Genomic DNA, 15,407 nt, shown 5'->3' with positions numbered 1-15,407 from the left:
AATATTTTTACTCTTACTTATATAAATAGCGAGCGAACGATAATTCTGAAATTATTTTAAAACTTCATGCCGAAGGTTAAAAAATTTCAATCCTAAAGTCGATCTTAAAAGTTAAAATCTATCTATTTAGAATTCTGTGTTTGGAAACGAAAAGAAAAAAAAAAAAAAAAGAAAAGAAACCACGCACACACACGCGTATCCTCCTCCTCCATACGCACGGTAGCCAGGGAACAAGCCGAGATACTACAAGCCAGGAGCGCATTATTCTTCAAAAGGACGTTATGTAAACTTCACGGCGATTCCGTTCAACGGTTCTCCGACACGAGCGGAATTAGAAAATTCACGTTAGGCCATCACGAGCCGGCCCCACGTACACGCGTGATTCTTTTTCCTTAAGATCGCGTATACAATGGTCGTGGTTGTCGTGGGAACGTAACGTTTCTACGCACGACATACTTACATATATATATACGCACACACGCACACAAGCACACATCACAGAAAGCATAACGGAGCTTTTTCGTTACCTTTTATGCTCCCGGACGAGGTATGGGGCGTCTGCGGTGCGTGCGAGGTCAAAGGTAACGGCGAGCCCGAGGAGGTCGCGGAGTGTTCCAGCTTGGAACTCACCGCGCTCCACATCTCGAACATGTTGAACGCCGTGGTGATGGCCTTTAGTCACTTCCAGGCTGCTACTACCGTAGATCACCCGGCGCCCTTTGCAAGCCCGGCGTAACATCCGCCGCGGCGCTCCGCGACGCCACTCGAACGGAGGAGGCCTTCGCCGAGCTCGACGTGTTTGATCCCCACGGATGTTTCGACCGGTCCGATTTCCACGTGTTCCCTCGTAATAATATCTCGGTCCATGTATCACTCGTGAATCGTGGCGGCTCGATACGCGGTGTCCGATCGTCGATCTCTTGTTTATATTATAATTGTTATTATTATTGTTATTATTGTTATTATTGTTATTATTATTATTTGTTGTTGTTGTTGTTATGATATATCGCGCGGGTTGTACTACGATGCACCACCACTGTGTGTAACAATAACAATTAATCGTTACTAGGCTAGGATATTTTTATTTTTTTTTTATTTTTTTTTTTATTTTTTTATTTTTTTTTTTCCTTCTTTTTGGATAACCCAGAAAGAACTTCTTTTGACACGTTCGCGATTCTACGTATTCACGTGATCTATCGATCGATTATTTTTAACTCTTGTTAACCCGGCGCCGAACTAATAAGTCGCTTCGTCGTCAAATATTGTCGAATCGATGTCGAATGATCGAGTTAAGAAAATTAACTATCTTCTTACACTCTTTCCGCTACTACTTCCCTATTTACCGATTTAATTACTAAGCTCGATATTTCGATTTTTGTTACGCACTTTGCTAAACGGCACTGACTGTTGAAACCCCCTTCTTCCTTCCTCTTCTTCCTCTTCTTCTTTTTTAATATACACTGTTACTATTATTATTATTATTATTATTATTATTATTATTATTATTATTATGTATAGATAAATATATAGAGATGTATCACTTTCGGTATCGCGAACCGATAATCAAGCGTACGAGCAACAACAACATCAACAAGAAAACGCTTCCTCTCTCCGTCCTCTCTTCTCACCGGTATTACGTCGACACCGTTTCGTCCATCGTCATCGTCCACTTCCGTCTCCACCTCCTCTTCCGCCTCCTCCACGCCACCCCGACTCGACCTACGCCACTGCGTGACACGGTTTACCGCGTATCACCTCTCTACTGTTATTAGTATAGTCAGCACCTTGGCTAATGAACGTCCTACCGAGCGGCCGGCCCAGGCCTTAATCGCCTCGAAGCCGAAGAACACCGTGCCGACTCGCCGCCGTCGTCCACGCTACGATCGTGTCCCTTGCTTTCTTTGCCGCTTGCACCTCGCGTGACATGGCGCCACAGGCGTCTCGCGTTCGAAGATCTGCAAACAGTCTCGTCAGCATCTCTCGATCCACCAAATCGATCCCTCGTCGCCGTTTCGCCCGATACTGCGATTCTCCAATTTAGATTTGCATAGATCGGAAGAAGGTGAAACCGATCGAAAATTAATACGCGGTCGTTGAAACGATTCAAGTTTTTTAGGAGTAGATTTGTGGAAGTGGGAGAGAGAGAGAGAAAGTTTTATTATGAAAGAATTTCCTACGAAATCTAATTTAAATTTCACTTATAACTTCGCACTTTCTTCGATTTCTCTCGATCGTTTACCCCCCCGAAGTTTCGAAATATATATTTCCTCGCAGGTAAGAAAGCGAACGGGGATTAAACGGGAGAGTAATCGCGTGACACAGGGGTGGGGAGAGATAACAATTACACGGGCCACGTGTACGCAAGATGTAAAAAGAGAGTCACGCGAGAAGAGAAGTGAGAGGTGTAAGAGGATAGGATAAACCAGAGGCGACACGCACGTGTTTCGAGACGAGGGTATCGTGTTCGGCACGTTGACGTGTTCATCTATTCGCATATGCTTCTTGTGCACTTGTGTGTACCAGCAACGCCCGACACCGTTAAATCGCGAATTTAATTAACACGTTGCATCCCATTAAGAGCAGGTTAAATGGGAAAAGGAAAAGCTGCGAAAGCACTACTCTTCGTATTTATTGCACAATTATATGGATATTGCGATCCATCGTCCGATCATTTCAGAATTACGGAAAAATTTCACGGAAAATTCGTGAAGATCAGGCCAGAAAGAAGAGAGTCGCGACGAAAATTTTGAAAGAAACAGTGAATAGAGTTCGTCGTCGTCGAATCGTTTGTTGCTGCCAGCAAAAAAGAAAAAAAAAAAGAAGAAGAATGGAAAAACTTCCCTGGAAATCGCGAAAAGAATGGAATTGTTGGGGATGAAACAGCCCCAAGTCGCATAACCGCAGAACGTGGTCGATCGGTCACGATTTGACACGAAAATTCAGACATGTGCGCATCGATCGTTGCATTTCCGTACACGGGCTGTTCCCCTTTAATCCTGCCGCGTTGCAAGTACGAGAGAGCTCGTGTCGAGGGGAACCGCACTTTGCTATCGAGCGAACCTCGCAACCGAGCGACCACCAGCCGAGCCTGCCTTGCCTTGCCTATCCACCCACCCACCTATATACTCGTCCACACACACACACACACACACACACACACACACACGAGACGTGTATATGAATATATATATATATATTCAGGCAGGTTGGGAGAGCACATCCACCGACATAAAGCCTATTCCGTGCTTTCATGCCGCTTTACATTGCCCGTGCCTCTCCAGGGCAGGGTGGGATCCACCGTGGAAGGAAGCGTCGCGGTGATGTGCCCACACTCGCGATTCCACTCGCTATGTACACAGCTCTGTGCATGTAACGAGAATAAATGTGCACCAGGGTGTATACACGTCGTGCACATCCGATATACAGGGTGGACTCGTCACCATACGAACGAAAATTATCGAAATTACGACTGTAATAAATGGTTGGTTTAACTACCCTTTTTCTATGAACGAACGCGCCTCCTTGAACTTCTATTAATCCTGCATCAAAAGATTAGGCGAGATTAGACTGATAAATAAAAAATACACAATTTTTTTCCTATTCTTTTTATCTCTTTCCTACTATTACGAATAATGGTTAAATATATAGTTCGCAATTATATTCAGAAACGAAGGTTTCTGTTATAAAAAAAATTTTCTCCCTGTCATATCGCGAATTCCAAACCACTCTGTATATGTGCGATTTTTTTGTGTGCACCTGTATATATACACGATATATACGCCAGAAAGAGAAAGAGAGAGGGAGAGAAGAGGCCTCTGTACATGCAAGGTGTTCGTCATTTACGTCGCGCTGGTACGGCGAAGGCGAGTATATACACCTATACATAGGCGACACAGTGCGCCCGTGTAATGAACTGTGTCACCGTGATTCGTGCGCGAACAGGGATGTGCACGTGTGTTATACACTCGGTGTATACGGCTACGTACGTTACGCAATAACTGCGACGAAAGCGCGCGCAACAAAAAAAAAAAAAATCGCGACTCCCTTATGTGCGTACCGCGTATGTACGTAAATACGACGACGACCGGTGCACACCGGAGTTCACTAATGAACCGTATCGCTACTATATTTAGTGCACGGGTAAACACGCCGACACGCTAATCCCGTGGACACTGGCACGCACTCGGTATCATTGTATAATCGGGCAAAAAAAGAAAAACACCTTATATACATTCTTGTGCACGATTCGCGTATATATATATACATACACATTCGTACACGTACGATTTTGGACGTATCCACACGTATACACGTTTATACATAGTGTTCGAAATAAAGAGAGAAGCCCATTGCACGCGACCTACACAACAAGCGAATAGCGAACCCGCTATTATATACGATTTGCACGGGTAGAGAGGAGAGAAAGAGGAGGCGTAGGCACGGTACGTCGGACAAAGGAGGATAGGTAGAGAAAGAGAGTGGGCACGGTGGGAATGAAGGAAGGAAGGAAGAACGGAAGGAATGAGGGAGAGATAAAGAGGGAGACAGTGTACCGTAGTACGGGCTACATTCTGCCGGCCCCACTAGCCCACTGACTCGATGCACTCCTCGTTCCTTCTCTCCCTCTCCTCCGCACACGCTCTTCTTCCCCCTTTTCTCGCTCTATTCTGCGCGGCTAGCGGGTCTCCTCGTTCGCCACGCGTCCCGTCCAACATGCACGTTTGTATCGCGTGTATATATGTGTGTGTGTGATAGCGTGTGCACACGGTGATACACATCTGTACACCGCTCTATCCCTCCGCTATACATTCCCTCGGCCGAGTGTTGTTGCTCGAGTTCCGTGACGGTGTGCAACGCCTCTATCGATGAAATGGGGTGATAATGAACCGTTAACCCCTTTCGCGACCCAATGCGCGCGAGTTTTTACGAATAACTCTCCGTGCCACGATCCGATACAGATATAGTACGTGCTATAATACGTGTTTTTATCTTTGTTTATCCGTCCAATTGTGCAATTCTTTCGAGATGATATAGTTTTTAATCGAGCCCTCGTCGTTTATTCCTTTTCTCTCGAAATATCGATCGGTTTATATGTCGGCCGATACAACGCTTTCACTTTCTTTTTGCAGCTTCGCCTCTTGAATATTTTCTACGGTTTCTTTTCACCGTGGCGGAGGAAACACGTTTCCAATTCTCCGCAAACTGAAATAAAATTTATTCCCTCGATGTCCGTAATTATCAACAAAAATTTTCCGCCAATCTCTACATCGTCAACTCCAACGGTCCCCCAATTTCTATCGCTTCCATTATCGCGCGGTTAGCAGTTGCCTGTCTCGCGTAAACTCGCGATTGGTCTTCGTTAGCCCTGTAATTTCGCGGTAGCGACTTGCAGTACGGATCTGCAAATTTGTATCTCCAATTACAATGCACCCTGATTATCATTATCATAATCATCAAAATATATATTTTCTCAACGAAGTTAAGCGAAAAACGATGTTTAATCTTGAAATCAGAAATTATTATCGATTAATTCCGTTTCCTTGTATCCGCGTGATCGAAAGCGAAAAAGGCGGGTCGAATCTACGCTAAAGCGTTCCTGCGGCAGTTCGTAAACTATAGCCGATGTAACCACGTATGTGTGTGTGTGTGTGTATCCCCGGTGCAAGCGTGTGTGTATCTGTGAATTACTTTCGCCCCGGGGGGCATCGCATCTTATTTAGGTCGTGTACACCGAGCGTATACTTTGGTTCTGGCACGAGCGTGACGCCGTTATTACGGCATCGCCGCTGCTGCTGTTGTTCCCCGCATAGAGGAACACGCAGGTGATGATACCCTAAGCGCATCGAGTTTAAACTCGCGCGAGTTTCGCCGTTTTCATCGCCGATCATGGTAAGATGGATGACGAGTTTTCAAGGCGACGCGTCGATCAGTATACGGCGGACAGGTGGCGAGATTAATGGGGAGAGGGAGTATTGTGAATTGTTTGTCGGGGTGGATGCACGAAATATGAACGTATGTATATATGTACGTAAGTGTTGCGAAATTTTTTCGAATCTTGTTTCGATTTTGAATTTTGTTTCGCGTCCTGTATACGTTGCGTTCGATGATTAATGACGATTATTCGCGTTTTTCACGCGAAGGAAAGCGAAGGTAGTCGTTGAAGAGAATATTTTAAGAGAAGATCATAAATAAAGAAGCGGAACAAACGTTGTTACGCGTTCCACATCTAAAAGTTGAATAGTTTAATCGGCCTTATTGAAAGATAATTATAGGCAATTTAAAAGAAGTAGGCAGAAAATATAGGCGTGTACTTCCAATCTCTTTAAAATTCTTTCTTTTACCTCTGTACGGTTAAAACATTTCGATTACACGTACCAGTCGTAGAATTTTAATGCGCCTACCTTATCCCATAGTAAACACTAGTTAACTCCCTCAGACCTCAATAATGCAGATCGTTAGAATAGATTAGAAATGTTTTCGTTAACTTTGTTGCAAAAAGAATCTCGAAAAGAGGAATCTCGAGTGAACTTTTTTTTCTGTTTGTTAGTGAACTTTTAAACAAAAAAAAAAAAAAAAAAATCAAGAAGAATCTTAAAAGAGATGTTTACCACGTTATAAATTACGCAATGGCGCAAAAAGATCGTGGCGAGAAATTGTTAAAAACTTTTTTTTTTTTCTCTTTTTACAATATAATCATACATCGCATTTCATTTACAGATGCGAAAGTAATGACAGATATATATATATATATATGTATCGTTTCGATCGGAAGTAACGTCCCGGCCATAAAGCTATTTCTAGTCGACAATCGCGAAAGGAATACGTTAACAACAGTTTCGATTGTACTACCTTTGCAGATAAATTTTTCCCCCCGTTTCACATCGCGGCACGTGGGTATTTCCGCTTGCATCATTCCGAGTGCATCGTTAGAAGATAAGAAAATTACGATATTCCATCCCTTATGGATTTAATGTGCTCCAACGAGAATTATGCCTTTTTAATTGCGATCCACGTGACGCCTCTTGAAAAGTCAACGACACGAAGCCGCGTAACAAGTGGGGCAAAAATATTTATCGAAAATGAGAAAACGATCGTCGATGATCCCGGCCGATAATACAATTAAAAAACGTTTTAGGGAAAAATTGATTTTAAGTACATTTATCTCGGAAGAAAAATTTCGAAAATTGTCCTATTTAATTACGATTCTCGGTTAACCAATTTTCAAACGTGTTATCAACGAGAAAATCTTAGATCCTTCGTTTCTCATACGAATGGCTCGCGTGAAAAGGTAACTTTTACAGAAAGCAAGTCGATACGAAGCGACTTAAAAAAGGAAACTACGTCTGAATCCAATTAACCATCTTTAAACATTTGCCCAACATTCTCGTAAATTTGGATCACAAGGTTCCAATCTCCTCTCGATGAATATAACTTCTCCCATACTAACATGCTCTCGTATTGCAAGATCCTTTAAAATCTATCACCGTTTCGAACACCAAACACAAGAAACCAAATCAACGATCCATCTCTCGTCGATCATCAACCTCTCAATTTTTCTCAAAAATCGATCGACCAACTATTGCAAAAAAAAAAAAACTCTCTCAATTCTTCTCGCCTCGTCTTCCTTACCCCGTGTTTCCTTTCTTTCTCGGCGAACGGCCGCGGAAAGGAAAGGCGTCGTGTATCGTGTTGCGCGTCAAAAATCGAGATGAGAACCCGCGCTTTCCCGTTCGCCTGCGTGCGTTGCCAACGCGCATGCACACGTCGAGCGCAGGCGCGCGTGCGAGCACACCGCACGCACGCAACCACGCACTCACACGTCCAAGCGTGTCGCCGCGCGCGCAACGTAGGTATTACTTAATAATATCCATAACCGGGAGGTAAATGGGAGTGAGTGGGCGGGACGGGGGTAGGGAAAGACAGCGGCCGGGCGCGAGGAAGAAGGAAAACGAAGGCGAGAGAGAGAAAGAGGGAGCAGCGAGAGAGAAACATTCACGACCGCGTGAAACGGCCGGGGGAAAGGGAATAAATAACGTTGAGACGTTGACGCGAAAAGAGAGGTAAAGAGAACGGTAAAGATAGATGGTTAAAAAGAGAGAAAGCGGAAAATGGAAGTTGGAAAGGGAAGGGTCTCGAATTTCATTCGGACGTGGGCCTCCTCCCGAGCCGAGAATCTTGCCAGTAAAGTGACAAATGGCACGGTAAACAAGCGGGAAGCTATATAGATCGTAGGAGATCACGATCTATCGAGACCCTCTCTCCCATCGTTCAGTGTAATCGATGCTAAAAATATCGATCGAAAAACGTCACTTGCATCTCGATCGTCGTGCCCCACATACCACGAAAAATTTCCAAACGAAACGCGAACCTCCCCTTACCCTATAAACATATATATATATATATATATATATACTGGGTTGGGAGGATCGTACGAGGGGAGGGCGATCCTGCTTAGGTTTAATTATTATCAGAATCGAGCGAAACGACGCGAGGGAAAATGTGGAATAATAACAGCAAGAAGTAAGAAATAAGATGGTGAAAACCCACCACTCTACGCACAAGCTGCCCTCCAGAGATGCCAACCGGTGCACGGATATATATACATATATATACATATATATATATATCCCTTTTGATTCCAAATTCACCACCACCCGACGAAATCGATCCTTTCTTTTTTTTTTTTCCTCTCCCTTATCACAGAAATTCAACCCTGTCACAATAGCGGCGTCGTGTGTGTCGAGGCCGGTGGTCTCGACGCATCGTTCACTTTCACTTGGTTGAGACCGGGCCACGGGATGCACACCACACGCTTCCAAAGCACGGGGTGAGACAACACAACTCGCTCGTGCGTCGTGGAAACGTCGATACTCCTTTTCTTCTTCTTCTTCTTTTTCTTCTTCTTCTTCTCCTTCCCCTCCTCCTCTCGCGCGGCGCGACTCTCTCACGAGATCTCGAGATCAACACGGTGTGTCCGATGGCTAAAACCGCCCGCTACGATTCCTTCCACAACGATTCCTTCCTTCCTCCTCCGCGACCGAGCGTCGACGGTCGTGTTGGGGCGTCGACTGACACTCGGGGACAGTCACGACCCCATCCCTCCGACTTTCCACGCACGAGGATCCCTGAGTCCGCGATCGAGCCGAGCCGACAAAGGGGATGACTCCGTTGTCTCGCGTGCCATCGGTTCTCCACGATCCACGCCCGATTTCAACCCCTACCTCCGTCCAACGTGTATCACTCACCACTCGCGATTTTTACCTTTTCTTCCCCCTTAACCCCTTCAATTATATCTTATCTACGTACATATATATGTATATATATATATATACATTCGTGTGTACATAGAATCTTCTTTCCTTCCTTAGATAACTCTAATATATAATTATACACGCGTATTGTAGGCACGACAATTTAAAGCACTCGATTCGATCGTGTATATGTATGTACATATATATATACATATATATATATACACACATATATATATATATATATATAAAAGCCTCCGTAACACGTTCTCCAAACGCTGGGTACGATCTGGCCGCGTGTCGTTACATCGGTCGCGAGAGAGGAAACCTCACACTTTGCACACGAACGTTATTTAAAGACCGGTAAAAAGAGAGCCGTGCCGTTTCTGATGTAACTGTCCCTTGAACGTGACGAACACAGTACTTGCGCTACCGTGGCTCCGGGTTGACTGGTGCGCGCCGCGCAAGACCGGAGAGAGCCAGCCCCACCGTGTCGCTATCGCCCTCTCGCTCGGTCCTACCGTGTCTCTCCCTCCGTACGGCCGAAGGGAGCGAGAGAGAAAAAGAGGGAAAGCGTGTGGAGCGAGGAGGAGCGAGGAGGGCTCGGGAGAAAGAGAGAGAGAGAGAGATGGAGCGAGGGAGGGGGCACGGAGTGGGGTGATGGGACGTGATAGGGAGACTCTCCGCGGAGGGGGAGGAGGGAGAATCGAAAGGGACGGGGAGGGTGAGAGAGAAGAGAAAGAGAAAGAGGAAGCGAGAGAGAGGAGAGAGAGAGAGAGAAAAGATCAAGCAGAGCGCCGGAGGGACAAATGGACGAGGAGCATACTGTGTGTGTGTGTGTGTGTGTGTGTGTGTGTGTGTGTGTGTGTGATGTATATGTGGTTATCTGTCCTTAAAGAAAAGGCCGAGAGGGATGAACGAAATGATGGAAAAAATATATATATATATATATATGTACAGTGAGAAGACGCGGGATGGTTTTCGACCGGTCGCGAACACAGCACCCCGCGACGCGAGTGATTGTTGTAAACAGGAAAGGGTAGGTTGGCGTAGGTCGTCCCCCTGGCCTCCTTTTTCCTCCATGTGATCGCTCGAGTTTTCGAGCCGGTAGTCGAGAGAGAAAGGGGGGGTGGACGTTCTTTGTGAAAATTCGTCTGTGACGGGTGGAGAGAGAGGGGTTGAAGATGAGGTTTGCGCGTTTCGAATGGATTTTCGTCAAATGCGAGAGGTTTTTAAGAATTCCTCTTCTTTTTTTTTTTTTTTTTTTCTTTGTTTTTTTCGACGACGGAAGGAAGAAGAGAAAGTGAAAACGGAGGAAGTGGAAGAGGGATGGAGGTACAATGGAAGTGTGGATACTTAGGAGTTCAAAAGAGCTTAAAAAAAAAAAAAAAAAAAAGGAGGGGGTGAACGAGGGAAGCATCGACAAAGTGTACGAAGAAACGAGATGCTTTTCGCCGTGGCCGTAAATATAAAGTACTGTGCGGTCACAAAAGAAAGGGAGGATTCTCAAAGGGGGAGAAGAGAAGCAGGTTGAGGTTGGTTGGTCTTCTTCTCTTATTTTCTTCTTCTTCTTCTTCTTCTTCTTCTTCTTCTTCTCTTTTACTTTTCCTTTTTTTCTTTTTTTTTTTTCTTCTCTTCAACGTTTGCCTCTCATTACGTTTTCGTCATCACGATGATGACACGAGGTAAGAAGCTGTCGACGCTCGAGATCCGGAACTTGTCTCGTTCCTGAGGATTTCCGGAAGGGAAATTAATTTGCTCTCGCGACGAGCGTTTAATTTATAACCCTTGAACATCGCGAAGTCTTGCGTGCGAGGAATGTACCGAGAGAAGTACGAGGACACCAGGAAGAGATAAAAACAACTTCTTTATCTTCTTCACTGCCGTTAATAAAAGGAAAAGGGAGGGATTATCGGTTAAGGAATTTTGCAGGTTATCCTGTAAAAAATTCTTCCTATATATATATATATATCCTCGAGCACGAAAGAAGCTTTAGAGATAAGATGCATGTTTAAAGGGAAACAAGTGAAGCGATATCAGATCAAATCGAAAAGAAATATACGAGTATGGAAACTTGTACAGGGGATGCGCGTGTCGAAGAAGTAGAGATGTGTAAGTTTAACGTAGGACGTTATGCACGAGATATTTTATATTTTACATTATTAATTGCAAACGGATTAAAATTTCTTTCTTTAAATTCAACAATGAATTTTATTAATGTCCTTTAACGAGTTTCGATTTTATGCGGTTGAAAAGTATCCTCGATTTACCACGATGTTATTAAATCTCGCCCAAAAGCGTCAAAATAAAAACCTTCCGGTTTGCATTAAAATTCATTCGCGAAAGTTAAACTCGTCAGACGAAATCAACGATTCATCGCAAGAAGGGACGCGCCATTTTCATCCCCAAAGGCGGGCAGTTGGCCCGTTGAAACATTGATATTAATAAAAGAAAAGTGAATTTTTCAACGTGGAATGGAGGACTCGCGAAATTTCGAACAAGACGAATGGAAAAGGAAAGCAAAAAAAAAAAAAAAAAGAGAGAAAAAGAAAAAAGAAAACGAAACAAAATTCGCCCATTCGCGAGAAACGAATGAAGTTAAAGGAAGGGAAGCTCGCACGTGAAAGGAGAGACCCGTTGAAAAAGGGAGGAAAGAAGCAGGAAACCATGAAGAGCCTCGGCCAGAGATCGTGGCGCGGTGCATTGAGAGAAAAGGAAAGCGAAACAGGGTCACGTTAGGATAGGTCACTCACCCTCACTTCCCAGTTACCATTATTTGTTTTGCATTGAAACCGATAAAACTTTCAGACTTAAATAAGACCGATTGGTATCACGCTTTTCCTTCGAGGAGGAGGAGCGCGTTAAGCTCGTCCAATAAAAAAAAGATTTAAAGGGATCTTTATCGTGTTTCCTTAAATAAGAATTCCGCGCGATCTTCGCGGGAAAATTGAATTTTCACAAAGTTTCCATTGTGTATCGAGGGCCGATGAGAGAATGAAATTTCTTCTCGATTCGCAAATTGCTCGGCTACGAGATGCAAGAAGTTCCTCTTCAGAAGTTCGATCGGGACGAAAAGGCAGCCTCAATTACGATGGACGAATGTACGATAAATAGAAAAGTTCCAGCTTGAATATTATACAAGTTCGCCCCTCTAGAAAATGGCAGACAGGAGGCAGGCAGGGGGAGGGAGGAGCGGGGAAAAAAGAGGGAACGAATAAAATTGCTTGGCGTAGCGTGCAACGAGGACATACCTCGGTCATACTTTTCCAGAATTATAATTTAGCATGAAGTTAACTTCGGACGAGTACAAACGCTCCTTTCTTCCTTTCTTTCTTCTCTCGTTCTCTCTTCCACTCGCCTTCCTTCTTCTCTCTCTCTCTCTCTCTCTCTCTCCCTTCTTCTTTTTCTCCGGAGACATTGACTCTTTAATACGGAAGAAAGAGAGCTGAAAAATGACGGTAGAAAGTGGAAGAGCCCAAGGCTTCCAGCCGCAAATGCAAATGTCCTACGGCTCGCTGTAAATGCAACCATAGAAGGGTAGACAGCGTTTCACCCTTCTCTCTCTCTCTCTCTCTCTCTCTCTCTCTCTCTCTACATCATAGCCACAATTATAACGTTTTCTCAGTAGACACGCGTTGGCCTAAGTCCATGCATTCGTACTCCTCGACCAAACGTCCCTCTAATCTCATTTCATCGCGCTAAAAGAAATTTAATCGATCGAAAGCATAGAATCTAACATTCAAAAGTTTAAGCATCAAATTTTTCCACTTTAATTTTTCATCGATTTTAGCACCCTCATCCCTTACACCGTTCCAATTTAAATTCCCCGAGAATTTCGCGAATCGTTGTTTTCCTCTCCGACGTCGAGGGCGGCGCACGCACTCCGTCGATCGATCCTCGGCCGAGGATCGATCGGCAAGGGATGACGACTGGGTAGGCGTTGCGTAGCTCGCCGTGAGGTAAGGCGTATTGCCCATCGTGTGGCCGGCACCGTTAACGCTAATCAGGAGTGCAGAGGCTGCGTCGAATACAAAGAGGGCCGGCCGTTGTTCGGCCGCACGATCTGAATTAACTCGCGAACGCGGAACCGGGCGTGCAACCACGCCGACGAGAATGCAAAGAGGTGGCGGGCCGGCCGTTTCTTTTGCGAACATAACGCGGAACGGTACCTGTTCCTTCGTACGTTCGTAAAGCGATGAAAGATTCGCAAGGCGGCTTCGTGAATACCGAAACGTGGGAGATAAAAGGGAACAGGATCTTTCCTTTTTTCAAGCCTCGGCTTTTTCTTCTTCTTTTTTTCTCGAATCTTCTCCAAGGATTCTTTTTCCGTGATTTGTCGCGTTTCGAGTATGCGAGTATTGGTAATGGGGTATGCGTTAAATAACGATAAGGACGAAGCAGAAAGGATTGTGTGTGAGTAGAGTTTTAGCTGGTTGGAAAAGTAGGTGGGTTGTCGGCTTTTCCGTCGATTTTACTGCGCAATGGATACGTAGAATCGTTCATTTGCTCGGAATAAATTAAGTATCTTTACATTTGCAGATAATGTATCGGAAGTGGTTCTATTTTGTGTCAATTTAAACGATAAAACCGGTTTTTCTTTTTTAAAGACAGTTACAATTATATGGATAAAACGATAAAATTCCATTCCATATTTCATCTTTTTCGAAAAACAAAATCCAATCTAAACTATTGCGTTTTATTTTATTTTATTTTATTTTTCTTCTTTTTTTTTTTGTTTCACTTTAAAAATATTCCATCGAATTTCCCAAAGGGAATCATCAATTATTTATCCCCGCTATTCCATACCGCTCGTTGTGAATTTTTCGAACGCACAGCCCGTTCGAAAAAGAGCAAAATCGATAACAATATAACGTGTATAAATGCGACCGTTCTCGAATTTCCGGCCGCAGCCTATATCCCTATAAAAATGTTTTTTATTCAAAAATATAAATACATCCAGTTGCAATAAACAACAGTGTATCTCTCGAAACACGCTGTACACGTGATGGACAGTACCGCTATAAATTCAACGTTATTTCGGACCGGGGGGAGTCCCGGAGTATCATGTGACATGTGTAGCAGAAAGGCGGCGCAAAGATGGAGTTGCAGGATCCATCGCGTCGTGGAACTTTGCAATAATAGAAAGTAACAATAATTTAGTCTTCAGATATTACATTTCTTCGTTGTCCTTCACGGTCATTATCGCCTCGATGGATCGATCCGTTTGAAAAACCGTTTTAAACAACTTCGAAGATGGCGACGAAATTCTATTTCTCGTGTGTTACGTTTCCGTTTCTGGTCTCGTGTGTGCTCGGAGCCGTAACTTCACGAGCGATAAAATAACTGTTTCACAGCTTAAACGCTGTGAATCATACAGGGATCAAGATTCAAGGGAGACGAAAGTTATTCTACAATTAAGTTGAATAAACTAAACCTGGTAGAGTTGGGGATAGAGGGTAAATATTGAGATGTCTTGTGAAATTTATGTATTTTATATGTTGAAATTTTGTAAAAGAGCGTTCAATTTAAAAGTGAGTTAGAGTTTTATATATATGTATAAATCGAACGAAACTCTGATGTCTATGTATTCTCCACTTGCACTTTATTTCTTATGAACTTTTTAGTTCTTTTAAGTCTCTTTTACCTCTGCCTCTTATACTTCGCGTTTTACGTTTTACTCCTTGACTCCCTTCCTTTGACCCTACGCTCTCTGTCCCACCTAGAGTCGACGTTTTAAAAGCATATTTTACTTCTTTATTTCTTATCGTGGTTAAGAAACACGCTTCCATTAATTTATATTCTGATTTCTCTTTATTCCCGATTCGTCTATTTTCCTGTGTGTGATAATTTTATTGGGAGCAAGTACGTGTGAGTTTCTTTTTTTTTTTTTTTTTTTTGGATAAAATTTCCTAAAAAGGAAATAAAGGAAGGAAAATACATTTAAACACTTCGTTTCGTGTTACGTTGCAAAGTATTCTTAAAAATAAGTAAATTGTAAACCATTAAAGAAATAGTGAAATAACACGTAAAAGTTAAAAGTTATGTAAAAATAATTATTGAAAATAATTAAGATAAAATGTGTGCAAGAATAAAACATTATAGATAAACCAAAAAATTAAAAATGATAATGACGAAAAAATAGTAGCAATATCTCTG

The 15,407-nt window shown here is 43.4% G+C and overlaps 1 protein-coding gene across 5 annotated transcripts in view; it reads right to left on the bottom strand.

The window, feature by feature from the left end:
• Positions 1–15,407, bottom strand: part of Hr3 (nuclear hormone receptor 3 ROR-beta) — a 117,694-nt gene that overhangs the window by 60,958 nt on the left and 41,329 nt on the right. Inside the window, exons 1-2 of one of the 5 annotated variants that reach the window (XM_086916693.1) lie at positions 8,548–9,697; positions 528–1,955 (exon numbers count right to left, since the gene is read on the bottom strand). The exons of 3 other annotated variants lie outside the window; for them this stretch is intronic. In XM_086916693.1, the coding sequence (XP_086772819.1) occupies positions 528–651 (124 nt within the window). In that variant the 5' untranslated portion in view covers positions 652–1,955; positions 8,548–9,697. Of the gene's footprint in view, positions 1–527; positions 1,956–8,547; positions 9,698–15,407 lie in introns of those variants that run through there. One more of the 5 variants, XM_086916694.1, reaches the window with a different exon arrangement.

This window comes from Apis florea, unplaced genomic scaffold (assembly GCF_048593485.1).
Source record: "Apis florea isolate Af1SG1 unplaced genomic scaffold, ASM4859348v1 contig_3803_pilon, whole genome shotgun sequence".
In the NCBI taxonomy this organism is placed as follows: domain Eukaryota; kingdom Metazoa; phylum Arthropoda; class Insecta; order Hymenoptera; family Apidae; genus Apis; species Apis florea.
The sequence above is the reverse complement of the archived record's forward strand: the minus strand, read 5'-3'. Positions and strand labels throughout refer to the sequence as shown.